This window comes from Hyaena hyaena, unplaced genomic scaffold, assembly GCF_003009895.1.
Source record: "Hyaena hyaena isolate Hyena2069 unplaced genomic scaffold, ASM300989v1 scaffold_282, whole genome shotgun sequence".
Classification (NCBI taxonomy): domain Eukaryota; kingdom Metazoa; phylum Chordata; class Mammalia; order Carnivora; family Hyaenidae; genus Hyaena; species Hyaena hyaena.
Window position 1 is genome coordinate 1,734,370 of NW_024080915.1, and position 15,397 is coordinate 1,749,766.

Here is a 15,397-nt window from a genome sequence, read left to right on the forward strand (position 1 = left end):
AATCAAAAGAAAATGAAGAGGAATTCTACTTTTGGCTGGGATGGAGTAATAGGTGTTAGTTATATCTTCCTGACTGCAATAACTAAAATAGTGGGCAAAACATATGAAACAACGTTTCTCAGGACATTGGACAACAAGCAATGCATGCCAGGAGGGAGGAACTTCACCCAGAGAGCTCTGGAGATCTGCACAGAGGTCCTCTCCAGTCTTGCACTGAGAATTGACACACACACACAAAATTAGAAATTACTCAAGATAGGGAAGGAACAACTGGAAAGTGTAGACAAACAATTCCCTGAGCTCACACAGGGTTAGGAATGATCTGTGTTCCTGCGAGCTGGAATGGAGTTGCCTCCTGGGCATTGCCTTAATAGTGGGGTTAAATTATCCCAAGACCTGAGAGTACTCTGCGTCTGCCCTAGTAAACCTTAGAAGCAAGCTTCAAAAAGATCCAGCTTATTCCAAGTATGTCAACTATTCTTAAATAACAAATTTTTTAAAAAGGAAAAAAGGTCATTTTAATAAAAGCAGCTACGTATAATGAAACATACACAAGGAAACAAAGCTGATAATGACTAGTGACTGCCCATACAGCACAATTCAGGAGACAATAGAATGGCATCTTTAAACTTAAAAAAAATTTTTTTAAACATTTATTTATTGTTGAGAGACAGAAAGAGGCAGAGCATGAGCGTGGGAGGGGCAGAGAGAGAGGGAGACACAGAATCCGAAGAAGTTCCAGGCTCTGAGCTGTCAGCACAGAACTCAAGAACTGTGAGATCATTACCTGAGCCAAAGTTGGACTGAGCCACCCAGGCGCTCCTAGGATGAATCTTTAAAGTGTTGGCAGAAAACACATTGTCTACGTAAAATTCTATATCCAGCAAAACTATCTGTCAAAAATGAGGCAGACTTTTTCAGCCAAAAAAAGCTGAGAGATTCCTTTCCAGGAGATCAGCAATACAAAAAATGTGAAAGGAAGTTTTTCAGGTAGAAGAAAATGTGATTCAACCCAAACAGATGAAGAGACCTGAATTGGTAAATATGTGGATAAATACATTTTTCTTAGTTTTTAATGTCTTATAATGAAACTATTTGAAGCAGAAGCAGTGACAGTGTAGAGTGGGGTTTCCAAATATGTGAAAATAAGATATGGCTACAAAGCACAGAAAACAGAAGGGCAAACGGAAGCATGCTACTGGAAGAATCTCCCTGTGTGTGAAATGAGGCAGTGTTTTGCAGGTAGCTGACGGTAAGTTAAAGATTTATCTTAAAAACCCTAGAAGGGTGCTCACGTGACTCAGTTGGTTCAGCCGCCAACTTTGGCTCAGGTCATGCCCTCCCACTTTGTGAGTTCGAGCCCCACGTTGGGTTCTGTGCTGATAGCTCAGAACCTGGAACCTGCTTTGGATTCTGTGTCTCCCTCTCTCTCTGCTGTGCCCCCACCCCCACCCCCCGCCGCCCACTCATTCTCTCTCTTTTTCTCTCTCTCTCTCAAAAAATAAACATTAAAATTTAAAAAAAAAACAGAGTAACTGCTAAAAACATACACACAACGAAACCAATAGTGGAGATAAAAATGGAATAAAAAACCCCGCTCGCAATAGAGAACCAATGAACAATAGCCAAAATTGAAGTTGAAAATGTTAGGACTAGAGTCAGGACTGCTCCTAGGGCTGGCTTTTATTCCACAAAACGCAAAGAATGTGTCACGTGAGGTTAACAGGTAAAGAAAGTTTTCTGAGAAAAAGTGGAACCTTAGTATAACGCTAAGAGCTGAAGAGCAGTTTGGGAATAGAGGTAAAATGGGATATTCTTGGGAAGGAGGATGGTATCTGCAATGGTGAAGGATGGAGAGTAGGAAGTGTGACATTCTTAGTTGAAGAAATTAATAAAAGAAAGTATTCGTGCAGAATATTGGAAACTGATAAGGGAGGTCAAGAGGTTGGCCAGATGGTCTGGTTCTTTGACTTTAGACTTGAGCTGGTCAGCAAGATGGAGCCTCTGGAGACTTGCTTATCTGTGAATCAGGCGTGTGTCCTCAGCTGCCACTCTGGATATCCCTTTTTAAGTGGCTATAATCACTTTTTTGGGTGTTGTGTTGCAAATATCATGCACTTTGGAGTCAGAAATCTCTAGGGTTTATATCCAGATCCTCCACTTAGAGCTGAATGATTTAGGGACAAGTTGCTTAATCTAAGTCTGAATTCTTTTAGAAACTGTCAGTTTCCTAAAAGATGAGACTGTCAGTCACGTGGCCCTCCCTTGTCCATCTCATAGAAGGACACATGATGCAGGTAGTTGATCAGTGTCCATTTTCCTTTCCCACATTACTGATTCAGGGGTGGGCACATGACAGTCCTGACCAGTCTACCTTCTTCTTTTCTCTGGGTCTCTACCAATAGGGTGGAATGAGCCTAAAGGTGCCACTATGTGGGCAAAGCCTGCCAAAGAATGAAGCCAAGACAGAATGCCGAAGCAGGAGAATAATAAAGGAGAGTGTTCTGATAACATATTTAGAGACTCCAGATGTAATCATGGCGGAACTTGAAAGATCTGCCTTTGGATTTTTTGATTATATGAGTCCATAATTTCTCAAACTCACCTTTTCAAGAGCAAACTTTCAAATTATCTTGGACACAGTCAAAAGCCCCTAAACTATATAGAATTTCTGTAGGATGAAATGAGATAAATATGTAACTAACAGTTCACATTTGATTAATACTGATGATGATCACTTTCTTATCACTATATATACCTTAATAACATTTAAACCTCTGAACAAGTAAATATTAAGAATTCTATGTTATAAGAGGATTTGGGGGGGGTAGCTTGTTAAGGTCCCAAAGTTAATCAATGACATAATTGAGACATGTCTCCATTCTACACTATAGTCTCTGCAGCAACATTCCTATCACATAGTAGGCACTTGGTAAATGTTGATTCCCTTCCTCTTTCCTATAAATGAGGTCCAAAAAATCATGTCTAACTACGTAGAGATCTAAAGGAAAGCAGGGTCTGGAAAGTTGCTTCTCTAGATCTGGCTCACTCAGGCAAAGTTTGCTCGTCAGAGCATTAACTTTGAATGATATTTCCTACTTCATGCTGGACCCTTCCTCTCAATTTCTGAGAGCTTGTCCCTCTCAGCTGACCTCCAAGATTTCCAACTACTTCTGGATGTGGGTATCTCAGATTCCCTGGCACGGTCTGGCCCTCTAGCCCTTTGACTTGCATTAGTCACTGACGCCTACCAGTATCCTTCTGAGCAGGTGTGTCCCATAATTCCTTCCACGTGACCTATGTGACCCCACAGCTGCTCATGTCTGGTGTGTCTCCTGGTGCCCACTCCGCCCACCCGATTCACCAAAGTAGCTTTGGTTCTTTCTTCTCAGTTGATCAAGTTTGCAAGTCACAGTGAAATATATTCATGAAAAAAAAATCCCATTGCTTTGGCCTATAAATGTTCAGGATCTGCATAACCTACTATTATGGACATTTTGTTGAAAGGAATTTCTCTAGAAGTCACGGATGTATGTTGTCATCAGTTGACCACAAGTTAGAAATGCTGAAAAGTAAACATTTTGATTTAGAAATTTGACCCTCAATTTTCTAAATCTTCTAGTCCTGAAGAAGAGACATCTTCTTTCAGGTGCACCTGGGTGGCCCAGTCGGTTAAGCATCTGACTCTTGATCTTAGCTCAGATCTTGATCTCAGGGTCATGAGTTCAAGCCCCACACTGGGCTCCATGCTGGGTGTGAAGCCTACTTAAAAACAGAAAAGAAAAGAGATGTTTCATTCAGTCTTCAGCTCTCTCTTTTGGGAAATGAGCACTTTTAGCATGAAGCACTTTACAAACTAATGTCTACAGAGAGCACTGGAAGAAGACCTGAAAGATCTAAGTTAATGTCACTTCTTGGCCACTTTTTAATTATGGGAGAAACTGCCAGCTTCCCATCCAGTGTCCATTCTCTGCTTCTTCTTTCCTAACAATCTCTAAATGTTTGGGGAGATAATGTGCCCATCTAAAAGCCTACTTAGTATAGCCTTCCTTGCAAAAAAGGGTGGCCAATACAATGGAAGAAGAAGTCTTTGGGGTTGAGGGGGACTCTGACATTATCTTTAAGGTGGCTTACTTAGCTAGAAGGTAACTTTTTACCCTCCCTCTTCCTTCTCTTCCTTGCTTAGATCTCTACAGTCCCCTCCATTCCTCTAACTCTACAATATTAAGACTCTATATGGGTGCACAAGTACAAAAACCCAAGGCTCTTCTGATTTCTATTTTATCTTGGCCTTCTGGGCAGATTCAAAGCATTTACACCCTTAGGTAGAAGTCAAAATGATTAGGAGCATAGAGTTACACATGACCCAACAATTCTACTCCTAGGTATATATCTGGGAGAAATGCAAACACACACACACACACACACACACTCATACATGAATGTTCATAGCAGCATTGCTATTTAAAAAAATTTTAAGAGTATTTATTTTGAGAAAGAGAGAGAGAAAGCAAGCAGGGGAGGGGAAGAGAGGGAGGGAGAGAATCCCAAGCAGGTTTCACACTGTCAGTGTGAAGCCTGACATGAGGCTCGAACCCATGAACCATAAGATCATGACCTAAGTCAAAACCAAGTCGGACCCTTAACCAACCGAGCCACCCAGGAGTCCTAGCAGCATTATTCTTAATAGTTAAGAAGTGGAAACAACCTAAATGTCCACCAAGTGATGAACTGATAAGCAAAATGTGGCATATCTATGCAGCAAAATAATATTCATCCATAAACAGGAATGAAGCGCTGACACATGGGAACATTATGCAAAGTAAAAAAAAAAAAAAAAAAGAAAACCAGACACAAAACCCCACATTGTATGATTCCATTTATATGAAATGTCCAGAATAGGCAAATCCATAGTGACAGAAAGATCAGTGGTTGCCTGGGGCTGGAGGAAGAGGGGAGAGGGAGGGGCTGTCAATGGGCATTGGGCTTGTCTTTTGGAAGATGAAAATGCTCTACAATTACCTAGTGGTAATAGTTCACAACCCTCTGAATATACTAGAACTCACTGACTTCTGCTCTTTTGCATGTGAATTTTATGGCCTATAAATTCTATCTCAGTTAAAAGGAAAAGAAGACATGACTATGAAACATTCTGAGTGAAATAGACTGCACCCAAATAGGCTTCTCTAGGTATGTGTTGGCAAGCATGCCTGAAGGAAAACATGAAGAACAGGGAAGATAGGGGAAAAAAGCTTCTAAGTAACAAAGGTATGAGTGGGCCAGTTTTCAGGTAAATAGCTCAACTTTGAGGTGCATTTAAAAAAGCATGGCCACACAATAGAATCTCTCTTAAACATTGGAAAGAAATCAGCATTGGAGTAGTCGTCAAACAGCTTTGTCTAGTATATGTCACATCTTAACTAAAATAAGGATGCGTAGAAGGTGGCACTCCAATGTGCTACTTCCTACTCATTAACTTCCTACTCGTTTTCACAATAACCATCTTCTGATAGAACATTCTCACCACCATGATTACACTCCAACATTGTATGTGTGGTGTTTTAGAACCAGGAAATTCAACACCACCAGTCAAACAGTGACCTCACTAGGGACAAAAGCCCTTCAGCATTTCATCTGTGCCCAACCCATCCAGGGAGGTTGAGTTGCATTGGGATTTTTTTCTGGAAGCCAGATTTCTTTCCCTTCTTCATGCTGCCTCGTATATATAACAGGTGCTGTTATGAGAACCGAGTCCAAGATTTGATTTGTACAGGAAGAGTTCAATGACCTGAAACAAAAGTCACTCAGCTTCGATCTCTTCCATTCCAAAATAAAGAGGTAAGCTAGATGACTTCTTATGGTTACTTTTGGTCCAAATTTTGATTAATTGAACACACTTGTGACAAAATGGGAACTCTAACATAGGCTAAGATAATCTCTGGGGCTGATGTAGAGAGGCAGGCAAATGTGGCACATATGGGGTCTCTGTTCCTTCTCAGACTCTTGGGAGGACCTCGAGATAACTCCGGCTTTTCCTCCCTAACCCCAACCTTTGAATCATGCATCACATCCCTGTGGGTCTTATAATTTGGATACTGTGTCTGCCTAAAAGTATATCCTCTTGATGGCACATCAGGGAGCAATAGAACATTTCCTTCATTGAAGATTGAAAACACAAGCATACAAATGCACAAACACACACACTCACCACCACCAGCCCCACCAGCCCCACCGCCATGACCAGCCCCGCCACTGCAAATTCCATCAATGTACAAGGGTAATGCAACAAAGGAAACTAAGGGTTTCAAAAAGTATCTTTTAATCTAAGTGTTAGTCTGCATTTTCTTGCTTTTGAACTGTTTCCCTAAATATGCATTTCAGTACTATACAACTTTGCCCCAGAGCATCTGCTTGGCTGGTCAGTCTGGTACCTACTGTTCAGATCATGCTGAAGTAATGTCCAGCAGCACGCAGACGTGGGTATGCTAACAGGCTAGCAGGCTGGCCTGCTGGGTGCCTGCCTGTCCCCTTCTCAAAAGGTAGGAAGGAGGCAGGATACTTACAATATGCCAGGAAGCACCTGGCAGTGATCCTTGTCTTCTCCGAAGTCACCGATCATGTGTCTGACAGGTTGTGAGGAATGCACAGCCAAGGATCCAGGGGGCCCTGGCAGCGGACCCAAGTGTTCAGGGCATTTAAAACCAATGTTCCCCTTCAATTAGGTTGTTGGAAGCTTTACATCAGCTCAGCAGGAATGGCACCAGCCAGTTCACTGTTAAATACAGAGTATTAAAGGAGAAGTCATGGACTCTTGACTCCTGTGACTATTCATTAGGGTCTGGTTTTCATAATATATACTTGTAAACTGTGGCTCTTTTCCATTTTGGGGGCCATTTTCGTGCCATTTAGAATGACACTGCTCACATTTTTCTTTGGAACTGTTTTCATGTATACCTCAGCCTCTTTAACATGAAATCCCTTATCCACCACTCATATTTTCTTCTCCTCCTCCTCCTTCTCTTAAAAAAAAAAATTATGTAAGAATAGAAGCAAGTAGAATGAAAGAAATACAGGATCAGATTTAATGTAATAATTTTTCCAATTTTGCATTTGTTTAAAAATCAGAAAAATTATAGCTCTACTGTTTTATTTTTTCTTTCTAGAAGGGTATTTAAATAAATTTTGTACCTTTGTTTATAACTTACTCTCAACTTCTCTTCCCCAAGTGAGGAACTGACTGGCCCAAACTAAGGCAGAGCATGACACAATTTGGCAGACAATTCCCACAGAGAGATTTATCGGATAGCTATTCTCATACACACAATGACATGCACAAAATTATTCACCGTGGCACTATACTATTGGAAAAAAGTGCAAACAACCTACATGCCCATTGGTAGAGAATTGATTAAATAAAGTGTGGCACAACATTGTGTATCCATTTAAATGAGGGGAGCTCTCTAGATTTTGAAGATATACTGTTCAGTAAAGAAGAGGCAGCAGAACAATGTTTCTATCATAAAGTGTGTGAAGAAAGAAAAAAAAGGAATAATCTACCTAGGTTTGGAGATATATGGAATATTTCTGCAAAGATGCAATAAAGATAACAATGATAAGAATGGCTGCCCTCCAGGGAGGAAAAGTGTAGCAAGAAACACAGGAGGAAGAGACTTACTTTTCACTCTCTTTTAGAATTTTGTGCTGTTTGCAGGTACTAACTATTCAAAATTTTTTTTTGGTAAAGGAAATAAAGACACAGTAGGACTTCTACACAAAAGTACACTTAGTCTGCTTTCAAGTAGGCATCCTTTCAACTAATTAAATATTTAAAGGCATTCACAAATTCAGATTATTGTCACATCTTCAGTTAGGTATGACTGTTGGTTCAATTTTACCATACCATTGGTAAATTCATTTTCACCACCCCCCTCCCTTTGCTAGAGGAAGAACTGAATAGAATGTGTTCTGAACGTTACATTCAAAATGGCAGTTAAAGAACTCAGTAAAGAGAAGAAGGAGGCAGAAGAGAGGACACCATTAGGACACAAACGTTTATGTGATTTTAGCCGTTACAACAGTAGTTCAGAAATACCTCAAATGTTACATTGATGTCATCAGTATTACAAAAAGAAAAGAAACCAAATGACAGGCAACAGTGAAGAGCACCAGAGATGCCGCGCGCACACCGAGAGAAGACCATGCTTCTTTCCTTCCACTGCCACGAGATTTTCACCACTAAGCCCCCCTCCCCCGTGCTTTGTTTCCTTCTCAGCTTTCCCTAACCTGCTGGAGCCACGAGCTCAGGCCTCATCCTCGCCCTCCTCCTCCTCGAACTCGCCCTGTTCGTCGGCCGTGGCGTCCTGGTACTGCTGGTACTCGGACACCAGGTCGTTCATGTTGCTCTCGGCCTCGGTGAACTCCATCTCATCCATGCCCTCGCCCGTGTACCAGTGCAGGAAGGCCTTGCGCCGGAACATGGCGGTGAACTGCTCCGAGATGCGCTTGAACAGCTCCTGGATGGCCGTGCTGTTGCCGATGAAGGTGGCCGACATCTTGAGGCCGCGCGGCGGGATGTCGCACACGGCCGTCTTCACGTTGTTGGGGATCCACTCGACGAAGTAGCTGCTGTTCTTGTTCTGCACGTTGAGCATCTGCTCGTCCACCTCCTTCATGGACATGCGGCCGCGGAAGATGGCGGCCACCGTCAGGTAGCGGCCGTGGCGCGGGTCGCAGGCGGCCATCATGTTCTTGGAGTCGAACATCTGCTGCGTGAGCTCGGGCACCGTGAGCGCGCGGTACTGCTGGCTGCCGCGGCTGGTGAGCGGCGCGAAGCCGGGCATGAAGAAGTGCAGGCGCGGGAAGGGCACCATGTTCACGGCCAGCTTGCGCAGGTCTGCGTTCAGCTGGCCGGGGAAGCGCAGGCAGGTGGTGACGCCGCTCATGGTGGCAGACACCAGGTGGTTGAGGTCGCCGTACGTGGGCGTGGTCAGTTTCAGGGTGCGGAAGCAGATGTCGTACAGCGCCTCGTTGTCGATACAGTAGGTTTCATCCGTGTTTTCCACCAGCTGGTGCACCGACAGGGTGGCGTTGTAGGGCTCGACCACCGTGTCTGACACCTTGGGCGAGGGCATGACGCTGAAGGTGTTCATGATGCGGTCCGGGTACTCCTCCCGGATCTTGCTGATGAGCAGGGTGCCCATCCCCGACCCCGTGCCACCCCCCAGCGAGTGGGTCAGCTGGAAGCCCTGCAGACAGTCACAGCTTTCCGATTCCTTCCTCACCACGTCCAGGACCGAGTCGACCAGCTCGGCCCCCTCTGTGTAGTGGCCCTTCGCCCAATTGTTTCCGGCACCGCTCTGGCCTGCCAGAGGGAGAGACTTCATAAGTCACTGGTTACTGCACTCATTTTTTTTTTTTACCTTAAGCCCCTTAATGTCGATTAATGAGTCAGTGTTCAGATTACTTCAGATTATCACCAAAATGACCAGACAGTAAAATATTTGGTTATGCATGTAATTATAAATAAAGAAGCTAGGGATACCTGACTATTAGGGTGGAAGGGCAAATTGTTTAGCTGACATGACGACTGAACTGGCACACACAACAGGGATGTTCTTCATATGGTATTTTCCCTTCGGCAGTCATACCCCTCCACCCTGAGCTGTCCACTGTCAGATGAGCCTCCTATGCCATTAGCCATGCCAGTCACTCACCAAATACGAAGTTGTCCGGCCTGAAGATCTGGCCGAATGGTCCAGACCTGACCGAGTCCATGGTGCCCGGCTCCAGATCCACCAGGATGGCCCGAGGTACATATTTGTTACCTGCAGGGAACACAGCTGGACTTAGACGTGCAGGCAGAGAGCTCTAACGAGAAAGGCTTTTCTTCTTTTTGCAGGGACTGCTCTTGTCCCCAACAAAGGACATACAACCGACTCAAAGGCTTTGGCTGTGAACCGGAAAGCCCACTGAAATCATGCAGTGAAACGTGGGAATCCTGAATCCTAGAGTCGTCTCTCCCCTGGGGCCACCCTCCTGGTGTTAGTCTGGGGACTGGAGAGTAAAACCCTGAAGGGCGGGGTGGGGGGCGGGGGTAAGGCAATTACCAGTGGCTTCATTGTAGTACACATTGATTCTCTCCAGCTGCAAATCACTGTCTCCATGGTAACTGCCCGTGGGGTCGATCCCATGCTCATCACTGATGACCTCCCAAAACTAAGACATAGAAAAAAGTTTGCATTTAGCCACGCCCGACCTCTCAGTGAGCCTCCGTCTCACAATAAAAAGCCCTCGACTCAGTTACAAAAACCCAAACTTTCAGGCAGCGTGACCCGGCTCAGCCTCAAGGCTTGTATTTTGCAGGGTGCGAAAGTTGAAATTGGGCGTTTCCCCGGCGAACAGCTGCCGGCGGCAGAAGGTGGGGGTCTCGTCGGGCGGGGTCGACTGGGGAGGCCAGTGAGCCGTAGGCTCCGGCGGCCGCGGAGTTGCGCGCTCAGAGACGCAGCTGCGCGCGGCGGCGGGAGGTGGGCGCGGAGGGGGTGGGCTGGGGAGCAGGGACCGGAGGCAGCGGAAGGAGGGTGGTTTGGGATTCAAAGCACGTCCTGAGACCTCTAGACAATCACTCTGATCCCCTCCCCCACAGCCAGCCTGGGGTTCCAGCGGGTAAAACCACCTCTCCCGGAGTCCCTGCCCCTGCTGTAAACCAGCGCGCACAGCCTCGCGGACACCCCCGCGCCTTCCCCAGGCACGCTTGCCCCGACCAGTGAGGAGCAGGGAGGAAGCGGAGACCGAGGAGTGGTCAGAATTCCGAATGAGTTACAGCAAAAATGAAAGAGAGGTTCCTCCCCCCTCCAAGTCGCCTCCGAGCCCACGCCCCACACCGCCGCACAAAGCAGCCGGGAAGGTCTGTGCTTGGGGAATCCAGGGCCTGCTCAGGTCGAGGCTCGCACCCGGGAACCCCGAGGGACTGCAGGCGGAGGCATCCCACCCCCGAACCCCTCCCCGGGCGGCGCGCCCACCTTGGCGCCGATCTGGTTGCCGCACTGGCCCGCCTGGATGTGCACGATCTCACGCATGGTGCCGGCTAGCTTCTTCTGGCCCTGGTCGGCGTCCGGTCAGTCTGTCCGTCCTCCCTTAAACACCCACTGTGGGGTCACTGGGAGCGCGCTCGGGAACCGACTGGCTGAGAGCGCCAGGCCAGCGGACTAGGCCTTTTATGCACGGAGGGTGGGGCAGCCTGCGTAGGCCGCGCCCCCAGCCCGAGCCCCCCAGTCCCCTTCGCGCTAGCGCTCTTCAGGCCCGGCTGACGTAATGCTCCGAGCCCCAAGGACCATCCCGGGGGCTGGACATTGGGCCCGCAGCCAATCAGCACAGGCTTGCGGACCGGGAGAGGGCTGGGGGCTCGGGGTAGTAGGGTTGGGGCGTGGGCTTTGTCTAGGACTCGGAGGGGGGGAGGTTGAAGAGATGGGTACTGAGAATTGGGGGTAGGTGAAGGAAGGGAGGGCGGGAGGGTGGCGAAGCCAGGGTAACCCGAGTGGCAGGTCGGTGACGGGGGGAGGGGTAGAGGGGAGAGCTGGCACTGGATGGGGTGAGCAGGGAGGCTGGAGCAGGTGGAGAGGCCCTCAGGTGCGCTGGAAAGGAGCACGCGGTGCTCTGGGTGCTGGCAGGTGCAAGCGTTGAGGTGGAAGGCATAGGTGGCAGGCTGCTCTGCCAGCGCTGATCGAGACACCCCCTCAGCCAACGGCCACGGATCTCTAAGCTCCCCTCCCCTCGTGAGACCACTGCCTCTTTCCCCAAGCCTAGGAACCAACGACTATCCAGCGGCCGAATCGTGGTCACACAGAGCCTGGGGGGCCCAGGCGAGTCCAGCTGAAAATCGTGTGATCAGGCTTTTGGGGTCTGAAGGGCAGTGACCCTGGACACCCAAAGCCCGGGAGCCCCAGGGGGCCTTCCGCCCCTCCCCTCAGCATCCGCTTGCTCTTTCTTTTGTCTCTGTTAAGGGCTTCTGGCTCCCTCCCTCTCACTGCGGTTGCTGCATCCAGGGGTGGGGCGACCTCCGCGCCCCCCTCCAGCCCAACGCGACTCTCTCCAAGAGTCCCCAGCCCCCTGGCTGGGACCAAAAACCCTTCCACCCCGGGGACTGGCTTTTGTTCCTTGGGAGTGGATGGAGTGGGTGTGGCTGTCTGCGCACTGTCTGCGCCCTGGTACTGTCCAGTGGTCAGAAGGAGGGTGGGGCCCAGGGGGCGGGGCTGCGGCAGAACAAAGAGCTTACAAATGTGTGGGATACCTCTCACAACGGAGTATTTAAAAATCACACCCCAGGCGCTCCTCCTGTCTGGATTTGGTTCATCTATTGTCCACTAAGGAGATGGGTTTCAAGGGTGATCGTCGCCCGCCCCGCCGCCAACACTCTTCATCTTTCATCAGGTGCCGGACCCTGCTGCCACCACGAGGTCCCCAGCCTTGGTGCTGCTGATGGGAGTGAGGGACACGCCTAAAAACTGCGGCACAGCGAGGGAGAGGCCACCCGAGACCCTGACGCGCACAGAGCGCGTGCGCAGACTCTGAGCACTGACACTTTAAAATCCACAGTTTCTAGGTAGTCGAAGGAGATGATCTCTTTGTTACTTTTCGTGTGTACGTGTGTATTGGGAACCGGGGGCGGAATCCGCTTGGGTTTAAGGGTGGGAGTTGAAAGCGTGGCTGAAATGTTTACTACGGACTTGGAACCTGGTCCTTGCAATATCGTGGGTGCTGGGCCCCTCCCCTTCTCGACTTAGGACCGGTCGCCTGCGAGGTGACGTGACCCTTTTTCATCCTCTGGCGAGAGTGGCCGAATGACCCGGGTTCCCGTGGGGGAGCGGGGCCTGCAGCTGTTGAGTGAGACCCTCACAGAACTATCAGCAAGCTGTCACCGCCTTTCTTTCCCGCTGGGAGGTGGAAAGGGGGCTTTCAAGTCAATTCCAGTGCACAAAGAGAAACCGAGAGAACAAAAGCCCAGCCTCCCCCCAGACACCCAAGGCGTCCAGACTGCACCTTCGGGGCAGAATTCCCCAGATGCAGCTTCCTTTCTTGGGGTTAGGATGGGGTCGGGAGAGAGGCAGAGGAGAGGAAGGTCCGCCCACATGCCCCACTTGTAAGGTTCCAAGGACCCAGGACCCCGATTTCTAATCCAGCTCCTACAGATGCAGAAACGTTGAGGGTGAACGACTCCCAAGGTCCTACAGCAAGCTAAAACCAGGGCTCAGGCTGGAATCCCGTCTTCCAGGAGCCCCAGCCCTCGGGGAAGGGGGCCACGTTGGGACCCTTCAAGAGCTGTGGTTGATGTCAGCACCCAGACCTGGAGACAGCTGCTTCGATAGGACCCAGGCGCGCGGGAAGGAACCCAGCAAGGGTTGCGCCCGCGCTCGGTGTAGACGCGCGCTGAGCGGTTTGCGCCTGGCTACCAAGGCCAAGGGGGTAACGCGCGCGGGGTTCCAGGGGATCAGCTCCAGGCCGGGAAATTTGAGCCGGCCGCCAGCCACCCTCACCTAAAAGTTTATTTTCTCAGCTTAGGTTTCAGAGCCAGATTTCCGCGGAGTGTCAGCTGGAAGCGCGAGCTCAAGATTCTGTGGATAAAAGGACCCTTTCCTCTCGGGTTTATTTTGGGGGAAAAGGCTTGGGATAGTGAGGCTGGAACTCGATGCCCTCCCTTTCACACATTTGCGAGTACTGTCGCCCACCCCCAGCCGCTGCGAAGCTGGCATTCTTGTTCTCGGTTTTACATTTCCCCCTGCCCACGCCCCCTCCCCCATTTTGGAATTATGCTGCTGCACATTTTTATTTTCACAAGAAGCTGGTTTTACGTTGGTGACAGCAGAATCTTTCAGTTTATCTGCTAATCCTTATCATTCTTATTCCGTATAGTTCCTGAGAGGCTGGGGAGGGGCTTCCAAAGCATTAAGAGGCCGCATTTGGGTCCTCCAGCATTTCTTTTTGTGAATTATACACAAGTCCTCTCCATCTAGGTCATTGTATATCAGACGTGAAAGGTGTCAGAACTATGTATTTTGCCGTCACTTACAGACTGGGTAGCTTTAATGATATACTAATATTTCTAAATCTTCCCTTCGCCAGAAGCCGTAGACATAACGCGGCTTAAAATAAAATTCAACATTTATTTTATGCATAACTGATTGTGTGGCTGAGGTAAGATACCCTCTAAGCAATTAAAATATATCTGCTCTCACAATGTGCAGAGTATTTAAATGGAAAATTTTCAAGTGATTGTGCATTTATCTGTTAGTACACGTAGAGTCATTGCTTTAACTAATTGAAGTCTGGTAGGGAGCATTGCACAGCTGATTTGGTAGCACATTTTTATTTTGGTAGCATTGTTTTCTTAAAGCAAGATTTTTTTTTACACGCTTATTGAAATTACAGGACCTCTAGCCTTCAGATTTCCCTACTGCCTGTCTGCATTCAGCACTGAGTACACAGCTCCAAGCCCGGGGAGCCTGACAGCCTACTCCGCAGCAAGATGCACGCGGTTTCCTAGGCAACCGACACTTGGCCAATGAATGAAGAGGAATTGAAAGACTGCAAATCCATCATTATTTCCTTTTTTTACTCTTCTCAATACTCTCCAGCTAGGAATATTGGAAAGCTACCAATCCTAACTTTTATGTAAAGGAGTCAAATGCCCAGAGGAAGGGGCTGCAGCCTTATATTGTGACTGTGGGGAGAAGGTGATGCAGGGCCTTCCTAGGCTGCGAGGCCTGTGCTTTCTCGGATTTGTCATTCCCTCCGTTCCTTTCCCACTGTCCTCTCCCCACTCCCAGACCTTCCCCTCCCCCGATGAGAAGCCAGCAGCTCCTGGCAGAGCTGGCCCCTTGCTATTTAGACCAACGGTTGCGGGGCTGGTTGTGAGTCTCAGAGCCCTTGACCTTCTGCAGTCGTGGGGCTCTGTGGGGACCAGCCGGCCCAGGTCACAAAAGAGTAGAATGAGCAGAGAAAATTGTGAGCTCGTGAATGCAGGGCGGTGCGGAAATATTTACTTTTGTTCCTTGGTAAAGCTGGCTGCTTTCCCGTTGCCTGTGTTCGAATTTGGGTTAAAATGGCCTCTGTGCAGGCTGAGAGTGCATAGCTTTCGCCATAGAGATTTGCTTTCTTTGTCATACAAATGCGCAGACCGGGTAGAACCCGGCTTTCCAAGGCGCCGGCGCCCTTTTATAAGCAGCCCCTCCTCTCCCCCTGTATCAATGATCTGTAAGATTCTTAGGCTGGGGGAGGGCTAGCCAGAGAATGCTCGCTCTGTGAATCCTAGGTAAATGACATTTCACAATACAGAGGCAGACTGTGCCTTAAACAGAAACAGAGGAGTAGAACGTACTCTTAAAACGGAAGATTATAATATACT

General features: G+C 48.2%; 1 protein-coding gene across 1 annotated transcript in view; it reads right to left on the bottom strand.

Annotated features, from left to right (window-relative positions):
* The window catches only part of TUBB2A (tubulin beta 2A class IIa), a 55,932-nt gene extending 44,751 nt beyond the window's left edge, over positions 1 to 11,181 (bottom strand). Inside the window, exons 1-4 of the mRNA XM_039246526.1 lie at positions 11,019 to 11,181; positions 10,107 to 10,215; positions 9,714 to 9,824; positions 8,042 to 9,361 (exon numbers count right to left, since the gene is read on the bottom strand). Of these exons, the coding sequence (XP_039102457.1) occupies positions 8,301 to 9,361; positions 9,714 to 9,824; positions 10,107 to 10,215; positions 11,019 to 11,075 (1,338 nt within the window). The 5' untranslated portion in view covers positions 11,076 to 11,181 and the 3' untranslated portion in view covers positions 8,042 to 8,300. Of the gene's footprint in view, positions 9,362 to 9,713; positions 9,825 to 10,106; positions 10,216 to 11,018 lie in introns of the transcript that reaches the window.
* Between the last annotated feature and the right edge of the window lie 4,216 nt (positions 11,182 to 15,397).